This window comes from Pteropus medius, unplaced genomic scaffold (assembly GCF_902729225.1).
Source record: "Pteropus medius unplaced genomic scaffold, Ma_sr-lr_union100, whole genome shotgun sequence".
In the NCBI taxonomy this organism is placed as follows: Eukaryota; Metazoa; Chordata; class Mammalia; order Chiroptera; family Pteropodidae; genus Pteropus; species Pteropus medius.
Genome location: NW_024340849.1, coordinates 14703515 through 14724997, shown reverse-complemented (window position 1 = coordinate 14724997; position 21483 = coordinate 14703515). Strand labels below are relative to the sequence as shown.

The 21483-nt window shown below is 38.0% G+C and overlaps 1 protein-coding gene across 16 annotated transcripts in view; it reads right to left on the bottom strand.

The window, feature by feature from the left end:
- Nucleotides 1–13: 13 nt before the first annotated feature.
- TCF4 (transcription factor 4) overlaps nt 14–21483 on the bottom strand; it is a 338925-nt gene continuing 317455 nt past the window's right edge. For 11 of the 16 annotated variants that reach the window (XM_039841005.1, XM_039841055.1, XM_039840998.1 and 8 more), the window contains 5 exons: nt 10014–10149; nt 8230–8392; nt 4818–5047; nt 4186–4326; nt 14–4005 (listed from right to left, as the gene is read on the bottom strand). In XM_039841005.1, coding sequence (XP_039696939.1) covers nt 4190–4326; nt 4818–5047; nt 8230–8392; nt 10014–10149 — 666 coding nt within the window. In that variant the 3' untranslated portion in view covers nt 14–4005; nt 4186–4189. The remainder of the gene's footprint in view (nt 4006–4185; nt 4327–4817; nt 5048–8229; nt 8393–10013; nt 10150–21483) is intronic. The other 5 variants (XM_039841027.1, XM_039841044.1, XM_039841035.1 and 2 more) reach the window with 1 other exon arrangement.

Genomic DNA, 21483 nt, shown 5'->3' with positions numbered 1-21483 from the left:
TTTCCTACTAGGGTGTACTACAGTCTATTTTATAGCAAAAAGAGCACTAGACAAACAAAGCTTTATAACAAAAAGCCAGGCACTGATACATGGTAAATCTCTGCTTTTTTTTTTTTCTTATCTTCACTTAATTGCATCACAAGTAACAAGAATGAAAAAGGCCACAGTTCATATATTTTCACCATTACATATGTCTATAATACTTGAAATGAGTATGGCAAAACCAGCACTGCACAAGGATGAGCCCACTCCAAGTCCCATGAGAAAGACCGTGTCTCTAAAGAAAAACAAACAAAAACCAAAGCGAAATAAAAAGAGAGGCCTAAAGGCCTTGGTGCCCCATTGTGTTGGAATTCGTCATATTCCATCTTGACTTTTTTTTTTTTGTTTCCAGTCAGCCAGCAGACTAAATTTTTGTGCTTGTTTATGCTGAAATTGTTTCATTCCTGACTCAAGTTCACTTTTGGACACAGATCATATTCTGCCTGTTGGATCCAAGACGAAAATCTTCTCAACCCCCAAGTCTTGGTTCAACTCCCTCCCCACCCCCCAACCCCTCGTCAAAATGAAGATCACAAGGAAAGAAAATCAAGAAATAGGAAAAAAGCGAAAAACAAAAAGGAATCGGAAGACTGAATTAGAACCAGTTGCATTACTGGGTGGACTGACAGTTGTATAAACATTAGTGTTCCTTGCAGCTACACAGAAGACAAATGGTAAAAATTTCTAGGTGAACAGATCCCTATTCTGCATATTCATAAATTACTTGAATGTGGAGGTGGATCAACGGTTCCAAGTTGCTTTTAAAGTTGGTCATTTAAACAGAAACCCAGTTTATTTATCATCTTAAATATAGCGTAGTACGGACTCTTGTGACATTTTTGTATGGTACTTTAATCCTAACTGCTAAATTTCATTAGAAAATCCAGAGCAGGATACCAATATCTTACCTGGGTTTGATAGTTACAAAAACAACAAGAAAAAACACACTAAAAAGGCCACATTCCCTTTCATCTTTTTTTTTTTTTTTTTTTTTTTTTTTTTAATGGGGATACAACCCAATTAATATGGATAGGTGCAGATCATGTTTCTCCACCAAGCAAAAAAGTAGTGAGCAGCTTTTGGTGGCTGTTAGAAGTTTTTCGCTTATTTCCAAAGGGAATTCAACAATAGAGGTATTACATTACCGAGTAATGAATACATCAAAGCTGGTGAACGATAAATTGCAGCTTTTACTCTGTTTGAGAACAAAATATAAAGCACCAATTTAAAAAATAATCAAATAACTACAATTTAAATTTTTTTTTTGCTTTGTTTACAGATTTGAAAAACTTTAAATCAGCTCTATTAAGCACCTGTATGATATCGTGTATCAAAAGTGCCATTCTTAAAATGTACATCTATGCAGGGAGTATTTCCAGTTCCCTAAAGAGTAAACACCATAATTTCTTCTGTACACTTATCCTGAATGTGATCCAAGTATACCTGCTTCCTATATAATATTGTTCCTAGGGATACCCGCCTTGGTAGACTATACAAAATGAGTGCAGAATGTACCTCTAAAAGGAAATCTTTACATACTGAGGGAACGAGTACACGTGGTTTCCATTATGCAGGAGGAGGGGAGAGTATGTATACATTGTCTTCCATGCCCTTCTTTGACCCCTTTGTTCATACATTTCACAGGAAAGCCTCAGAATAACTTTTCATGAAGTTTGATTTCTGCTATTCTCCTAAGGTTTTAATCCACCTCCACATTTTAGGAACTTATCAACAAATCAAAGTATTTTAGTTTTATCGCTACTGAACATATTTACAGTTTTCAACACACACACAGCTAATCAAAATGTTTATGGGTTTGTAAAAGATGACCACGTGGTAACTATCTTATTTGTTCTTACATTTTCAGAAATGAACATAAAATTCAGATTCTTGTAGCTCACTATTTCATTTAAATGAGACTTTTTTAAAGCACACAGTTTAAAAAAAAACAAAAACCAATACAATGTATTAAAACACATAATAACAAGTCTACATGTAAAAATATAACTTTTACATACACAATTTCAAAATAATGATACGTTTGCCATTTGTTGCATAAAATTTACAAATGTATTTCATTACTATATAACTGGCAAAACAGGAGAACAGATGGAACATTTAGACCATTTCGATGGATTTATGGCATTTACTCAGTGCTGATAGGTGGAAAAACTACTTGAACAGGGATTTTTTTTTTTTCTTAATACATGCCAAGATTGTGTGGCTGTAAAAATAGAAACGAGTTAGAGACAAAAGGATGCTGACAAATACTTAACTAGGAGCACTATTTGTTTACTGCACTATACACCAAAGTCAATCATTATAAAGATTCACGATGGAAGTTGGTTCAATTGTGCCCAGACGTCAAAGCTAGCTATCTGATGAGTTGCTGTGCCATAGCTTGATCTATGTTTCTATCAAATATGTTAAGTATAAACTTCATTCATACTGGCCAGAGAAATACTGCACTACCCCTCCTCAAGAAAGTGCAACTTAATGCTTTAGGACTTATAAGGCTTGATATAATGCTGCATGATGATTGAATATTGGCATTTTTTCAGACGAAGGAGGAGGCAGTTAAGTCATCTACGTCTTAGTAAACCCATTTTGAAAAAAAAATCAAGAAAGCAACAAAATCAATCAGCTCTGTCACACTACTTGCAATTTTCTCATTTGATGGTTTTTGAACTTTACTTGTTTTTTTTTGTTTTTGTTTTTGTTTTTTTTTCCAAAAATCTGACCATGTATTCAGAAACGCCTCACTGCACACTACTTCGGCTACACATGTAGGTAACACTTTAATCATTTTGTTAAATCACAGCCACTTTGATTATGTTATGTTTCCGATGATATAAACATTGGAAGGCACAGTGGTAACATTGTAGCATTCTAACCTTGTACCTCTGAAAATCCCAGAATAGGGTCACAAACGCAACATTACAATTCAGACAAACTCTTTTTGCCATGTCTTGGTAATGCTGCTTGTAATATCTACACATGATGTGACTTTTAAGTCCTGTGTTCCCAAAAGACTGGAGAAATAACTTTCTACTTATTTATGAATGAAAAGCAACATTAGGGTCAGCATTTCGTCCTGCACTACCCCTCTAGTAGCAGAGTTGGCACTACAGGTTATGATAACAAACCAGGGAAAAGGGACAGAAATAAGACAAAAAAAAAAAATCCATATTTACAGTAAAATCTTTCTTTTAAAAAAGTTAATCAGTACTATTTTTTTACAGGAGAAAAAAGTCTGAAACAAATGAACAAAAGCTTACCATAGTCACTAAATTTTTAATATATATTTATATATATATTTATATATATATTTGTCATAGGTCTATAAGATCCATCTGTTCCTCCTACCCTAAGGAATGGCTAATGTCATCACTTCGTTGTCATCAGGACGTTTGCTGGTTTTGTTACTAGGGCAGCCGAGCTTCCCTTATTCAATATCCAGTAACTAGAAACACTAGCTGACTTGAATACCAACAAAAACGTTCATGTAGTTTTCTTCAGAAGTACACTTTTTTCATTATTGCAAGTTTACAATTTTTTTAAATTAAATATTTTTTTTTCAGACTTACAAATTAATTATTATTATTTTTTTTTTTCCAAAAGAAGTTTAGGCACAAATGCATTGTTCCACAGTGTGGAAAGATTGCCATTCAGTCTCCGGGCTGCGTCTCAGCCTGCACACACCGCTTTGCACATTCTGAATGATATGTTAAAGAGTCATCCCTCAAGTTGCACTTTTTTCTTTCTTTTTTTTTTTTGTTTGTTTTTCGGTTTTTTGATAATTGGGAATGCTGAAACCTCTTGCGTCTGCGATTCATAACTACTCAGACTTGTCTTATATTACAAAAAAAGGGGGTTAAGGAGAAGTGTTTATGTGGGTTTAAGATAATACAGCTGTTAAGGAAGTGGTCTCTTGTATTAATGAAGCAATGTGGCAACTTGGACCTGAGAAGAAAAAAAAGAGAGGAAAATTAGTTAATACATTCATCGCAGAAGTTTATGTATTTTTAAACTTTTTTTTTTTTTTGAGTGGAAAAAATCTGTTAATGTGGGTAAAACGCGACTGTTAGGCTGACGGCTTGCTGTGAGTACAGGGAGCGGAGTTCAGGCTGCAAACACACTCACCCCTTTACATCTGCCCCATGTGATTCGACGCGTCTCCCATCCCGGGGTGAGGGCCGGCCAAGGACAGCGGCGGAGGCTCCGAGGACACCTTCTCTTCCTCCCTTCTTTTCAGACACGCGGCTTTCGGATTCAGATTTCTTTCTGTGGAGGAGTGAAGCACAGAGCCTTTAGTTAACGCCAAGGCTTCGGTAGAGGGTAGTACGCATTCTTCTGTGTGTCTGGTGACCCCTTTCTCAGGTTTTACGTTACAGAACAAAGGGACAGTCAGGAAACGTGCACTACGGAGACCGATTTACTCAGTCACTAGGCGAGCTGAACTGCACGGTGGATTTGCAGAGCCACTCTACAGTATGAGAAAGTTTGTGAAGCGCACATGCTAGGCTCTGATTACTGACAGTAACAACAAGGAAGTGTCACAATGTTGTCTTAGTTATAAGAGAATCCTATAACTTAATTACAGGAAAAAGAAAGCTGCCTTATAGATTGAGACGTGGTCTCCAATTGATACAAGTATTCTCAACAATGCTTAATAGTCTACTATCTCCTCCTGCTCCAGGCAGGTGAGTCCATCACTCCTCCCTCCAGCTGCACGAGGCTGGGCTCTGCGAGGAGGCTGGCCGGCTTGCACTGACCTCGGACCTGCTGCTCCAGGCTGAGGATGACAGCCACGGCCTGATGGAGGATCAGGAGCTTGGTCTGGGGCTTGTCACTCTTAAGGTGGAGCTGCACCATGCGGCCGAGCTCCTTGAAAGCCTCGTTGATGTCGCGGACCCGCAGGCGTTCGCGAGCGTTGTTGGCCATCCTCCGCTCCTTCTCTCGCTCGGCCTTCTGCTCCGGTGTGAGGTCCTCGTCATCATTATTGCTGCGGGACAAAAGGGACGCGACATTTTCTAATGGTGTGGGGAAAAAGAAGGTATCTAAATTGCTTTTGTTTTCTTCCAGAGTTTTCAGAGAATGTTTTCATCTCAAGCTCTTGTCCTTGGCAGAATTTTACACCCACTTGAACTTGGGGCTGCTCTCGATGGCTGTGATGGTCCATATACAAGACCTTCAATTTTTCCTAGACATTCGACCCAAACCAAACAGGAGAGGTTAAATTAGGGCACAGAGTGCACCCATGCTAATACAGGGAGACAAAAAAGGGAAGCAAAGCTTTTATCAGTATGACTACTCTCTCTGCAAATGAGGCCACAGTCAATTCAGGCCTAAGCTACACTGCATGACCATAATTCAGAGTTTTAGACTGAAGTTGCTTTTTATTCTTTTTTTTTTTTTTTAATTTTCATACTGTGACATCTGAAACTTGAGAAAAATAAGTGAGTGGAAAAACATTTTGATAGGTCAAAATTAACATGATGCGGCTAAAGGGATTAACAAGAAGGTCCTACATTGAAGATGCCAGAGCAATGGGAGTGAAGACCGGGGGCTTTATCCAGGTTTCCTCATTAACTTGTTTTGAAGGCCCGGTCAATCCACTTAATGTATCGGAGTCTCGTGTTCTCTATGTATTAAATTAAAAGGATAGAAAACCATGATCTCCATGGCCTTTAACATTATATATGCTTATGATCCCAAAAAGGGATTGGGGAAACACGAGTTGACATGCGGTATGCAAAAGAAATAAAACAAAACAACAAACAAACATCTACTGGTTGGTTATGAATGACCACAACCTCCTTGTGAGTCAGAAATGAAGCCAAAATGCTAATCTCTAATTGTGAGAAGAGATATTGTATGATTCATATCAAAGGCGTTGTTGGACCCAGTAGAGTCTGGAAAGGCAAGATTACTTTTGTTTGTGGGTGTCACACTGAGAAATTAGAAACATTTGAATGAAGGGCAAATAGGATGATGAGCCATCTGGAAAGCATATCACACAAGGAAAGTTTCATGGCATCAGGGCTTCGAATTTTTCATGGGTGGTTATGCAAAAAAGAGAAGCGTGGGAGATGTCTTGTCTTAGGAAGGCGGAACAGAAAGAAGAACTCCGAGTGGAATAGTCGGAATTAATATGAGCAAGAAATTTTGGGGTATGAGAAATATCAAAAATAAACATCACCAAAAGTAACAGGCTCTCCATTGTAAGGGACAATATGGAGACAATCATCTCTAAGGTTGTTAACCTAGAGATTCAAGCATTGATCTAAAGGACCATGAAGGTCGATCTCAACTTTAAAATCCCATGAATCTGAAGTGTTCACAGAATAAATATGGTAATCAAAATATTTCAGAGCCAGAAGACACATGGGAAGTTACCCAGTCAATGCAATATACACTTAATGAATGCGGGCTTAAAATATAGGGCTCCAAATCTTCCACTTTGGAGAATCTCTGGGTAACTTCCAAATTGCGATAAGGATCAACTATGGTTGAGGGACCCCAATCGATCAAAGACGGAAGTGATATTCTTGGGTTGCAGCACATGTTGCACATAAAGATGGCTTATGTAAGCCAAGAACCCTTGTGGGAGACACCAAAGAAAGATGCAGTAAGACTTTGCCCATCTCCACACAGGTTAAACTCCCTTCTAGATGAGTCTGTGTGCCGTAGACGCGTGCTGGTGAACACACAACTGAACTGAAGCAATTGGAAAAGGCTCTCCTTTGCCATCCGATCTTCCTCACTTCCTTTCTGATCTTTCTCTCCCTCACCCATGACCTGTGCTGACAGCAGAAAAATCAAGGTAACTATTAATTCATGTCCACTGCACAAATAGGAAGTCATAAGTGAAAAGAGAACAGAGTTGAGTTTCCGCTGAGCCCCTCCTGAAGGTAAAAATTTGGGTAATGTTTTTACGCATCAAACATAGGCCATGCTTTTTACAAAGTGGGCCTGAAAATGGGAATTTGCTTTCCAAAGTTATTCAGGCTAATAACTAATTAGAATGGGTGATGCAAAGAAAACTGTCTAGTTTTCGAGACATAAATAAATGTCACGAGAGTGACTGTTTAAAATAAGAAGGTTCTTAACAGCAAGTTGAAATGTTGTACTGAAACTTCAAAGGACCCACTGATATACATACGTTATGGCCACTACTTAAGTTACCAAGGACTGACTGGACTAAGGAGAAGCCCTGGAAAGGAGCGAAAGCCCTGCCCCTCAGGGTTTCCCACTAACGTGGCCCAGAGGCAGGAAACTGCAGCGATGAGGAAAGGCACAAGCTAGAAGCTTTTAGCAGTTTTGGAACTTGTGGCAGGATGCAGAGTAAAATTTATCTTAATAATTACAAAGGCAATATGGAAAGGTGGCATGTTCTTAATTCCTAAAGGACACTATCTATAACACCTTGAGAATGACAGCCTTTAAAATTAAGGGAGGTGTAGTCTTGGCAAATTTTTTTTTTTTTTTTAAATTTGCAAATCAAAATAATCCAGGGAAACCGATGCAAAGAACATGGGTGTCATGGTGTTCAAAAACCATCTGAATATCCAACTAGAGTTAAAGTTCAAGGAGACAGATTCTAATTTAAAGATATCAGATACTGTATTTAAGAAAACCAACCAGAAGCTATTTTCCTGAAGTTGCATTTCCTGTAGAAGGAAGTATCCGGGAGGAAAAAAAATAATTAGCAATTTAGGTATTGCTGTCATATTTATCAACATGTTTAGGATAACACTGGAAAATCAATATGTGCTCAGGTTCAAGGAAAGAAAAATGTTACAGTTGTATATACATCAATTGAGAGTTTTCAATATCACTAAGATCTCTTTTTAGAAATATTGAAGAAATAACACTGCCGACCAAATTTGTAGAATAAGAATAGTCTTAAAAATACAACCATTTGCATTTGAATCAGCTACAAATTGTTTTTACCCTGTGTAATTAGCACTGGGTCCAAATTCATAAATGCAAAGACATTTCAGGCTTCACTAGAGTACAGGTATCTTAAACGATACATTAGTACCTCTAGAGCAGGCCTTTAATTTTCTTTTCAGCTGTAGATTTACCTGCCAGGAAAAAACTGAGTAGTTTCTTCCTGCTCTGTTCACTTCATCAAAGTCCAATAAAGGAATTAAATGAAGCGACAGTATTATATACTGTTACCTAGATCTTGACCTAGTAATTGATTTGATATCCTTCTTGTCGTCATCTAATTTCTTGTCCTCGGAAGATTTCGTGTCCTGCAGGTTCTCATCGCCCTCGTCGTCGGATTTGATCTCGGAGCTGCCGGACGAGACACTCTGGCCCTGCAATCCTGGCGGCATGCCTGCAGAAAACGAGCGACCAGGTGAAAGGCTTCACCAACGATCCGATGCACACACACGCACCCGCCAGACCGTGGAGCTGCCTGCTCTACAGTTCATACTGCTGAACTGTGATCCTTCTGCCACTTTTTTTTTTTTTTATGCTATATGGTGAAGTTTCAGAAATGCACCTGCAGAAACAAGTTTTCCCTGCATTGGCTCTGAGGTTAAATTCTATTTTGCAATCTTTTGGAGTAGATGGTAATTTCACTGTCTACAAAACATCAACTTAATTGCAATGAAAATCATAATCATGAAAATCACACACCTCAATGTTCTGATTAAGAACCCAAGTAAATATCAGCTATTATATCAAGTTTCTTCCATATGCAATGATTTAATAGAAAAATGTCCTTAAAATATAATTCCCAGGGAGTACGCTAAATATGTGCAGTCAAGACTTCAATAGATGTCCTAATGATATTCTGAAATTACGCTTCTGTTATCCTCAAAGAGTAATCAGCATTTAAAAATGGTACATATGGAAAGCAGATCGCTGCTCACTGGAGAAATTTCTAGCTTTCTTATTGCTCAACTTTCAAGATCACAATACATTTTAAAACTAGACCCTCATGTAATAATTTATTTCTAAGGTAGAAACATGTCTACTGCCCTCTGTTTGTAATCTGTGTGGTCTAGAACCTTGTCACTTCACTGGTCCATGGGCCAGGAGCATCTTTATCACCTACGAGCCCATTAGAAACACAGAATCCCAGACCTACTGAATCGAAATCTTCATTTTAATAAGACCCTCAGGTCATGCTTATGCATATTAAAATTTAGGAAGTGTTTGTCTAGGACAGAGAAAGAAAACCCAAAAGCTCTTTAAAAGAAAGATCCATCGAATTATTACTATTTGGATAAAAACGGGGAGGCATACCCATATACATATAATTAACACTCAGTACAATCTTTAACAGGTAAAAAATGCTAATACATATTCCTGTGGTAGTATTACCATTTTTATTCTAAACGTGAGGGGAATGGGAATGTTATTTAATAATGATCTCCTAGTCACCTGGTCAGTCAGTCACACAGAAAGCATGGGCCCAGCTCTCCTTCCTGTACGATGTCCTGGGGTCATGAAAACCCCTCGTAGTCAGCTGTGCAAGGCAATCATTAGGAGGCTGGATGACTCAATAGTGACTAAGTCGCCCAATCAAGTTTCAGTTTTTTAAAATGTACCTACATTTCCTTCAATCTTAAACAACAAAAACAATTTCCTTCCTTCCTATTCATTTGGAAATATCATTTTCAGGCTACAGCTAACCACATTAGAGGACCCGAATGAGTAAAATGTGGAAATAGCTAAAATAAAATTTCCTCTCATCAGTCTGTGGTCTCCTTCCCCACCGAAATTGTACCAGGATTTCAGAGGATGTTTGAGGAAAACAGTTACAGAAGAAACACAATTAGCTGGCTACGTTCTAAATACTATTCCATTTACTTACCATTTTTGTACCAAATTTGATTCTCGGTTTTCTGCCAGTGCTTGTTGAGGGATGAATGCCAAATAAGCTTGGGATCAGCACTAGATCTATTATTGTTTAAGTGAGGCCACAAATACCCTCGAGGAGGACCTACCTCTGTAAGGGTCCTGGGGTGGGTTCAAATCAGGGGAAGTTGCTGACTGGACAGGAAGCTGTGGGACCGGAACCTGGTTTGGCACAAGAGAATGGCTGCCTCGCAGGGCCACGCCATCTTCACGATGGGCCCCAACCTGAAAGGGTGAGAGGAACCGTAGAGTTTAGTGGGAACCAGAGGTGCCACAACTTTTTTCCAGGGATAGCAAGGACCTGAAGACTGGCCTTTGAAAAACAAAACTCCCAAATGCATTTCACTAGAGGGCGCTGAAGGACCACGTATACACCTATAGTCCCCTGCAGAAACACTCAACACTCCGTAAGACGCCGTGCTGTACGTTCAGTGACAAATATGGCAGAGTAGCTCAGGCAGGTAAAACGTCAAATTGTCTCCCAGGGTGCTGCAGTGGAGCGCACTGATTCGTACCCATCTGTCTTCTATCATGTCCGCCAACAGATCTGACAATTATCTTAATGCCCATATGCTTAATTGTGGGCTTCTCAATTCCCCCATTGCTATCGGAAATCCTACAGGAATTTCAATTTGGCATTCGACTTTCATTTCAGGGGATAAGATTCTCTGGCCTGCCATTTTTTTTTCCATAATGCCAGCTAAGCCTCTGACAGCGGAAGCTACAGCAGTATGGGACATAGTCCCTACTCGGTACAAATATAATAAAACGTCACCTGGCTTTCCAAAACTGGCAGCCCATTCCAAATTAATGTTTACTGTATTTCATCAGCTGCTGAGTTCCAAATCCAAAGGGGGACCGTTCCTGCCAATGCCACCACACCGGAAAATGTACCAATAAAGGTTTTATTAAACACACCAGTAATGCCATCATTGCCATGCAAAGATGTTTGGACATTTTTCCATTTTTTTTTTCACTATTCTGATCCTAGGAAGGCACCATATTGTAAACACTTTTTATGCTTCCAAGAATAAAATTATAGAGTACACTATGATGACTTGGTCTGAAAAAAAAAAAAATGTTGCTGAGCTTTTTATTAACTACTACTACCTACTCTGAGTCCAGAGAGCTTGAACCCCTGGCATTAGACGGCAATTTCTGACTTTACAGCGTGAGCCTTAAAGCAAAACCATTAAGCATTTGCAAATCAAGAGGAATATGAGTAGCTTAAATTTTCGTTTGCATTTTTAAGTAGTTATTTTCTTACCTATTGTTAGGTGAACATTTACACAGGACAATGGGATGGGTATAATACTGAAAATATTTATCCATGAATTTAGACTGCTATGAATCAAAAATTTTAATTTTTCCAGTCCAAAATATAAAGCCACAAAGGAGACTATTTACTCTTTTGCTAATGAATGTTTAAAAGGAGTATTTCCAAAGAATGCAACAACAATAAGAATCTGAACTTGACAACAGAACAAAGCACATGATATCTAAAGGTAGCCTAGTATAAAGTATCACCTTTATATGCTCCAGAATAATAGAGAAGAAAATAATTCAGGAGTGGGAGAAGGAACATTATAAATCATACTAATTGCTCAGATTCAAAATACAGCAAGAATAGTGAAGGATTTAAGACTCGTGAGCATTAGATAAGTACACGCGAATGTTGAAGCTGAGGACTCTGAGGAGCCTAGTGCTGTATGCCACCTGTGCGCCGGTGCTGCTTTCCGGCGTGTTCTACATGGTGGTTAGTTAGCTTCTATGTGGATGCCGGCAATGTACAGATACCCAAAGCGGTCCATTCCATTTTTACCACAAGTCGGCCTCCTTGGACATTTCACGCACTGGTTCTAGTTACAGTTCCTAGAGTTCCGGGGAGGAAGCGTGAGCCCGTTTCCCATATGTGACACGGCTGCCATGCCACTCCTGTCCTTCATTCGTAACTGAAGCCTGATCGCAGACCATGTCCACACAGTTCCTTCAACCATTTCTCACTCACTGTTGGTATATATTTTTGTTTTCCATCTAAACAAAGAGTGATAGCTACTTTCCATTCAGGTTTTGATTTGCCATTTTTATATTTGTGCATTTACAAGACTGATCCAATCAATGATTACCCTTTCCATCTAAGATGTCAACTTGTAAAGCATGAATTTCACAGGCCTTGATCAAATGGTAGCTCTTTAAGTCTGTTAATCAGGTTAACCTAAATAATTACCGTAGTGCTGATTCATATTTATTGGTATTGCCAGTGGATTTAATTTCTTGAATTTCCACAAAGGATGATTCTAAGTTGAAATCACTGAAGGTAGCCACCGTTTTGAGCATAACAGAGATGTATACTTCTATTTTAGAATCACTCTATCAAAACTTTCAAGCCTCCTTTGTAGTCATCTATGACATAATTTAAGGTTAATATTTTGCTTTTCATTTGAAACATATTCAGACATTGATCCTGCAATTTCATTTTTTTTTTGCCCCCTCTGGATCACATTGGTATTAATTTTTATAAGAGGAAAAAATCCGCACAATTAATAACCTTTATATTTTCTTTGACTCGACTATTATGAAAGACAATGGAAAGAATACAATGATAAGAGTCAACAACATCTAGATTCTAACTATAACTGTGTAACCACGGATAAATTACTGAAATCCAAAATGGAGAAAATAATACTAGAATTTATAGAGAACCAAGTCCCATGCTTATTGCAAGAAGCAGCAATATGAAAAACAAGTGGTGCATAATAATTATAGATAGTGTTATCTGTTCTAATTGAAAATACTTGCATACTGCATAACAACGAGGGTCTATGAGTTTCAGAACCCTCAGATCTCAAGCTACCTTCACTTATGATCATCTTTGCACTCTTTCGCTCTACTTTGTTCACACCCATTTGATTTTAGATCTTTCTCCTGAACAACGATAGTAAAATCTTAAATGACACTATATATCTTTGAGAACACAGTGTCCCAGCTCTGTTTTTGTTTAGATTTTAGCCATACATGTTACCTAATTTTATACATTTTCTACGAATCACTTTAGATCATCTCAAATAATGTCGATCATTTTCCAAAAAGAAAGTTGGGGACAAAGATATCCTTAACGTTTTAAGGCCTCTCTTGTAAACTACGTCTATTATAGGTCAAACGAATGACTGATAATAGGTCCAGATCCATGTGATAATGAGCTCGATTCTCTATGTGATAATGAGCTCAATTCCATTGCCTGTGGCTGTGAAATAATATTCCAATCTGAAGAATCCGTTTTGCGTCGCATGTTTCCTTGGCCACAAACAGCATGTCCTATTTACTTCTCTTTCAGAAACATTATTTCTGGTCACATAAGAGACAAGGAAAGAAAGACAGTAGATGGCCAGTACAAATCCATCACCAGAATAACTCAGAAATAGACGGGAGAAACCAGTACTGCCATCTGTATATACACAAGGATCGAGATTTGCCCACTTCCCACACAATAAATACATAATAATGTAAGGAAAAAGCAGATTCCTTCAACCCACAGATAAATTCTAAGGATGGTGCCTTTTTAAAAAAAGAAAATCTGTACTTCATTAAAGCCCTATTTTGATCACCTTTTCATCTAGATAAGCAATAGTTTTTAATATTAATGACAACCAGCCTATAAAGACAGTTAATTTTATCAGTATCGATTATAAACATTTTTTGCAGTCTTTAAGGAGATTCTTCTTATAGTTACGTACAATGTAGTTTTAGATATATTTACGCTAAAAGTAAAATCTAAAAATTATTCGATACTTGTTAATTGATCAAAGAGTACATTTATTAATTAAAGAAATATTTACTAATTTAGTCCATGCTTGTCACTCAGTGAGGTGCTGGGATCACAGCAGTGAATAACTTGGATGTGGCCCTTGCCTCATGGGGCTTATAATGATCCTTTGTGAGAGTTTTGTGCACTGATCAATTTAGTGTGGAGGTTTTAATAGTAAGAACCAGAGCCTCATTCAAGCTTGCTCAAGTAAAAGATTTATCATGAAGGGTTCTGTAATAAGTTTTTGGACCCAGAGAGCTCTCAGGACCTAAGGTTACACCTTGTCTCTCACGAGCCACCTCAGCCTACCTCATACCTCTGCTGGTACCCTCTGTTTCTCTGGCTTCTTCCCTCTCACGACTCCAGCCAGGACTCTTCCTTTGTGGTATCTCGTGGTACATTCTTTCCAGTTCTAGACCTGCTGCTAATTCCCTCCTTGTCTTAGTACTCCTGAGTTCAGAGTGCCCAGATCATCTGATGGTCTAGTTTATTATTTTGAAGCAGATATGGGCTATCCTATGAATGGGCCACCTTAAGATCAGGTGTCCCCATTCCTGGTCCAATGAGCTACAAAAGAGGAAGAAGAGGCCAGATCATGTGCTTGAAACATAACTGCCCCCTCCATAAGCCCCATCACCGATGGCTCTTATGTGCAAATATCTAAGTTACATTGCATCTTAAGTCAAGTTATATTCAAATTCTGACACAGCTATTGAAATTCTGTGTTAATTTATCATTGGGGATAATTAAATAATTTTAGAGGTACAGTACTTCTTGGAATCATGTAAGCATCACATCATTTTAAATAACCTTGCTTTCCGAGGAAAGGATTGGTATGCTAGAAGGACATTTCAATCACAGTATACATAGTTTAAGGGCTTGGAGAGACTTGGAAACGTAGTAGGCGAAATTCCTCATGTTACAGAGAAGAAAGCTAAGGCTGGAAGGTTAAGTGACTTAGCGAACATTTAGTTAGAGGACTAAAACAGATTTTGAACTCGGAAACTTTATAACAACACTGAATAATTTGACAGAATATATATCAAATTTAAAGGAAAAAAAAAGTTTACTTCCTGGAGCTTCTGTTTTAAAACTGTGTGTGTACACTTGTGTGTGTATGTGTATCTCTATATGTGTGTGTGTGCGCATATGTGTGTATATATAGATAGATTGATAGATAGATAGATAGATAGATAGATAGATAGATAGATACAGATATGGATATGAAAATCATTTCAGTTGTCTTTATCATAGAGAAAAAAACATCGCAGTTCACCAACTCAGGCCAAGGCCAAGATGTCTTAACTAAATTACAAAATTTAATATTTGCTACAACTCCTCCAACATAAACAGATTTAAAAGATATGCAGCTTCAAATTAGGTGGCTGTTGGCAAGGCCGTTTTTATATGGGGATGCGTACAGCATCCTGGTAAATATCCTTATCCTGATCCTCAAGCTAACAACAAACACCACAAACAAAAAAGACATCCAATGTTTCTGCTCTCTTTGTTTCCAGGGAGTATTGTGAAAGTAATTATTCTGTTGTATTTAAGAGGCCTATTTCATGGATGGGAAAATGTATTAAATTTCATTTGGCAGTTATTCAATCCTTGTTAATGTTATCTCCAGAGATAACTGCTTCGAAACAGGCTTTCAGACCTCGGTTCCTTCTCTTCTACCATAATCCTTCTAAAAGAGTGCAGGATCGGGTATTTCAGAAACTTGTCATCAGTTTCTAGACCAAGCAATAATGACACAAAACTAGATATGCCATTAGAAACATTTTGTTATTATCAAAATGAAAGTTTGCTATTAATGCATCTGGTTTAAAATTTTTCTTTTAACAAAGATATTTTTTAGAAAGAATGGACAAAGAAAAAAGTCCTGGGAATTTTTACTTTCTTCTCTCTCTCTTCTTGTTTTGCCATAAACATAAAAGAAAAGTTGATGGGCTTTTACTGTAATTAGACACCCATTGACACAGAAAACAGTTTTGGTTTCTGAACTGTAATCTCCCCATGAAATATCAATTATACATGACAGTTATAGAGCACTAGATTTCAGTTTCAATTATCTTGCCAGACCTCTGTCATATTAGAGGAAAGCAAACTTATTTTCCCAAATGTGCAAAATATTATTGAGTCCAAAAGTGCATCCTTTAAAGAGGTAGGAAGTGGTCGTGAAAATTTTTTTTAATAGCTCACCGGTGGGAATCCGGAAGTTCATAAAATGGCAGCAAAAGATGAATACCGTGAGAAACAATACCAGAGGCGCACTGAGATTCTGCAGAAAACAAGACCTACCTCTGATAACCAACTCTTCTGTGTGAGAAAGTTTTAACACCGAGGACACCTTTCAACCACAAATATATTTCCATATTCCTCAGTTTTAAAAAACTATCAGACTATTTTTTTAATTCATGCGGTTAAACATTTAAAAGATTTTCCACTAAAGTCTGGTCTGGATTCAATTCTTTTGTTTGGATTTTAATTCTTTGGAGATGATTTTTGGGAGAAGACTTCCTAACTGTCTTAAGAACACATGGTCCTTCCCCCCGCTCCCCAAATCTCACAGCTTCACTCTGCTTTGCCTGAGATTTAAGGTAATTCTTTATTGGGCAATTCTTGGAGATTTATTTAATGGTTATTCTGCAAGTGATAAGATAATTTTTAAGAGGATTTAAACATGATCTAAATGACCCTTGATCTTGGCAGTGCTGACCTGTCATGTGATCAGCTAGGCTGAAACTCCCATGATGTCCACCAAAATAGTTAAAATGAACGATTCTGTGATCTAGTTCAAGAGATGCAAATGGCTGTTAATCTGATTTCAGTTCATCTTTTTTTTTTTCTTAACTCATAAGTTCCATCTATTAAAACTGTTTCATTTCTCTCCTCTGTATCTCCACCCTCCACCCCCAATTCTTGACATCATTTTCCTACAGCGGAAACCAGAACTGATGTAGCCCACCAAGCAGGGTCCTCTCAGTGTGGTTAACAGGAGTCCATTCCATCCTCCTCGCTCCCCAGGTAGCAGGTTAGTGAGAACGGAACGAAGTTAACCCGCGCTTAGTGACCGAGCCCACCTAGCACAGACTGAGGTGGAATGCTGCAATTGTTGGTCAGCAGTTTCTTTTGTTTGGCGTGAAGGAAAAGACAACTGAACACTTGAGCACTTTCGGATCCCTGTAGCGTAAGCACACCTGTGTGAATACACGACCACGAGCCTGGCTGCCACACAAAATATTCCATAGCCAGCCCGGGAAGTCCAGCACCAGGGATTTATCCTTACCTAACTGGCTTTTATGTTTAAAACGCTTTTCTTATTATCCAAGAAACACGTGCTTATTGTAAAATACCTGAAAAGGAAGTGGAAGTGTAAAGAAGCTTGCCTAAACAAATGAAACATTTCTTTTGTATCGTTTTCTACTCACCTTTTAATGCCACATTCTCCACCCACCACTTGGGCCCTTGCATATCAAAGTTCCAGCACGGATTTTATTTATTCTATGGATCAAGTCTAAGATCAATACCTTATGCTTCTGCATACTTCACCTTGACAGCCTAGAACCATTCTAGTCCCCTCTTATTTTTAAATTCCTTAATCTCAAGCTTTAGTTACCTACTTGTGACCGCTCACTCGCTGAGTTCACTCCTGCATCACCGAGGCTTGAGCAATGCCCTCCCTGCTCTGTCTTCCAGGGCTGGTTACCTCGCCACAACTCACCAAACTCTTCTCTTTTATTGGTGCCACAGATCCCCTAACTCTAACTCTTCCTGGCCTGTCTTGGATCTCCAGAGCTCTCATTATCTTGCTAAGCCCAGAGAGGGTTCTCTCCTGACTGTGATTACAAACACCTCCCTGAAACACACTCAAGGACTTTGTGTAATAGGACAGGGCATACACTTCAATGATTCTTTCCTGCTGCCGTTCATAAAGCCTATACTTGTCTTGAGATGTAAGTGTCCTCAGGACAGAGGTCACTGTACAGAATCGCAGCATTACAATGTGCAATTAGATGCTTCCTAAATAGTCAATGATGATAAAAATGGCCTGCGTCCGTGAGACTATTTCTGAAATCTAAAACCTTTTGATATTGTTAAATATACATTTAGCATGTTTCTATCAAATAATAAACATTTTATTTAATTCAACAAATGCCTTTTGAATGTCAACTGTATGCATGACACTATTTAGGCATTTTCAGGAAAAATAATGAAAAATAGACACGTCTATCCCATTATAGGCTCTTATCTTAATGGTGGATTAATGGAACTACTATGCAAGGGAAAATAAGATGAATGTCAGGAAGAGTTTTAAAGTATAGGTGAAATCATATCCGACTGAGAAACTAGGACTACTTAGAGAAGAAGGTGGCATTGTAGATAGGTTTTGAATGATTAGAATTTTGGTATGGATCATCTACATATATTTTTTAAAAACTGATATTTAACATTAATTAAATAGTATCTCAACTTTAAATGGAAGTTTAGGATTTCTATTTTTACATTTTAAAGCGGCGTTATTTACATAGTATATCAACACTATGCAGCTAAGAATTGCATATTAATATATTTTCATATTGTCAGATTAAATATTTTGGACAAAAAGCAGATTTTTATAAACCTTTATAAACCTCAACGGCTTTGCTACAAAGTGAATAACATACGGCATTTGGACACAAATGGTACCTCACTGTATGTGTGTATTATTGGCCCAAATGATTCACTCTTATTTAACTGCAATGAAGTCTTTCATCTTCTAATAATAGTTTCCATATGACCAGTGGCTCTGCTATAAAGAAGATCAAAAGCGAAAGAAAGGATTTAATAAAAGAAAATGACATTAAGAGTAGCATTAAATCAGAGAAAAAATACCAATAGCCAACTCTCTCTTTTTCTTTAAGAATAAAGCTACCAAGCAGCTTCTCCAATATGTCACGAGAAGGCATTTTACAAGCAGTAGGTAGGTACAAAATCCATTTGTGTATGCCTTAGAGTGGCAAAGATGAAGTTAGGGGGAAGTGGGGAAGAAAGCCCCATTTAGAGGCAGGCTCGAGAACAGGTAACAGACCAAACAGCTAGTTTCACAGTCTAAAAGAGTACAAAGAAATGTGTCAATGGCAGACATCTACCCATTTCTGTCCTTTGCTGTTCTATTTAATGGAGATAGATTTTTTGGTGATCTAGAGTTTCTCAGAGAATCATAACATTGCTCAACTTGAGTACATGAGTTCTGAGAAAGGAAGTTTTTTTTGGCAATGCACAGTGACTTGATATAAAGAGCCAACTTCCCAAACAAATCTTCTTCTAGTTCTTTAAAAAAAAAAAAAAAAAAAAAACTACAATACACTTATTCCCGACTGGATAAACAGCTGCTAATAACCTCCAGCTCCCCGGGGAGGAGGCTGTTTCCTTTCATCTCCAGACTGGTGGATATCTGACGTGCACTGGACTTTAGTGATTCCACATGTTTCCTATTTTGCCTTTTTCAAAACTGCTCCGGCACTGGTCTTGCCAATTCAGGTTTCTTTTCTTCCTTTCCTTTAGATGGCATCCATAAACTCAGAGGACATAACTGGGTTATGGTACTACTTATTTGAAATTGTAGTTCTTTCGCTGTTGGTGTATTTAAAGAGGAAAGAGGAAATTCAAGCACTTATAATATCTACAGGAAGCTAAAGCCTTAGACTTTTGTATTTGAAGCCTTGTGAGGGAAATGACCATTTTGGTTTCTTTCATACTGAACTAATTATTTACTCAAGGGCTGGCTATGTTCAAGATACTGGACTTCTAAATAGCATCGCTAATGCGATTACTTACGTCTATCTGTTTGCGTCCTAAATAAAGGAGCCAACTTCGACACTTTTTCCTCTAATAGGAAGTACCCTGCAGAAGATTACAGGGCCAGCCAGTCCCCAGAGACTTTCTCACTTGTTCCTGAGCACCTGCTTTACTGGTGACCTCAGTTCTACACCTCAAGATTCAGACATTTCGCAAAACAGCTTTTTAAACAAAAACCAGCTGTTTCCCATCTAGACTACAGGGAGAAATTTTGGGCAGCTTACAGAAACATTACCCAGAGACTACCATTCTCCAATAACTTTCACACACTTTCAGCTCCAAATGAGACCCATCCGTGTGCAGAAGCTGGGGAGAAGGCAAATGTGAAATTAAAATGTGGAAACTCAATACTTTGGTTTTTGACAATATGTCCAATTATCTGCTCGAAAATAAACGTGGCTATTGTATCAGGATAATGCTTCCCCAAAGATGTCATTTAACTAATATTGGACAGATCTTGTGGTTAAACTCAACTTTAGAGTTTAAGACAATTTATGGATATAGAGGAAGCTATAATTATGCACAACTGTGAATGCCAACCAATTAGGTAGAATCTTCACATTTCAGAAATGTAGTTAAAGCTTTTTTTTTTTTTAGGTTTTCACTCCTAAATCTGCTTCGCTTCAACCCTCTTCTTATTTTGCACCCATTTTACATTTCTGTTTTCTAAGCAATTAAGATACTTTTGATTTGAAAAATTTATAGCCACAATAAAAGTTAAAATAACACGATGGCCACAGATTTTGAAAAAAAATATAAAATGGCCAAGGCCTAGTCTTGGCTTTTAAACAGTGCCAAGTTGCTCCAGTATTTTCTGTTTTGGTATGAATGACATAACTGAATTACTTCATGAGCTGCTACTTTAATTCCTAAGGGTGGAAAATTCCATGAGTTAATTTAATTTGGATGTAAAAAAATATACACGAAAACTCGCTCTTCCTGTGGACTCTCATGTGAAATATTTGAGCCAATTGCTGTGCTTCGAGGAGGGGCTTTTTACCCAGGGCAGGCCTGGTTGGGCACTGCCAGGGCTGGCACCACCCGGTGATTTTCTCACCTCCATTTGGGCACATGAGATCCTCTATTTTCTGCATTTTTAAAATCATGTGTTTACTCTATGGCTCTGTAATGACCTGTCTAGCCTGTCTCTAATGGTCGAAATCCTACAGAGTCTCTAATATGAACTCGATGACCTCTTCTGCAAAAAGCTTTTCCTAGCTGTCCCCTAAGGCTGGACAATGTTTACCCTTCTCTGAATTGCTTCTTAAGTCACTTAATAATTCTGTTTTGCATTATAGTTAGGCACATGCTTGAGTTCCACTCTCCCAGAGTCACAGGGCTGCAGGATCAGAGACATTTAGGTATCCCCTACAGGATCTGGAGCACAGGATGAGTGAACGAACATTTATATATTTTCTAATATATCCAATGTATATCCCTACTCTTACCCCCAAATCTTCTTTCTCGAGAAAAGGGTAATATTATTTTTAATGCAAAGGTTGTGCCTTTTCGAAATTATAGACAGTTTAGCATTGTGTCCTTGTTCCCAATAAAGGTTCAATAAAAAATATAATGGTGACCGTGTCATTACAAGGTCTATTTGCTTTTTCCCTCTATTATTTAAGAAGAAAGCAAAGTCAAAATATGATGAGGTTATAGAATCTGTTTTAAATATGTTTTTATATTTTAAAAGTGGAGAAAACATGTTTTTGTTTTTATTTAAAGTTCATAATGCCAGGATGCTAAACACATATTTTAGGGGAAAAAATGAAGAAACGAGGCTTGGTTTGTCCTAGAAGCATGGAGAAAGAGTGTCCTTTAGGTTTTATGGTCCAGTGTAGACTGACTGTCTTGTTTTTAGGTCATAGGGGCTGAATTTGAGTAAAATAGGTATTGGGGGAAAAAGAAGG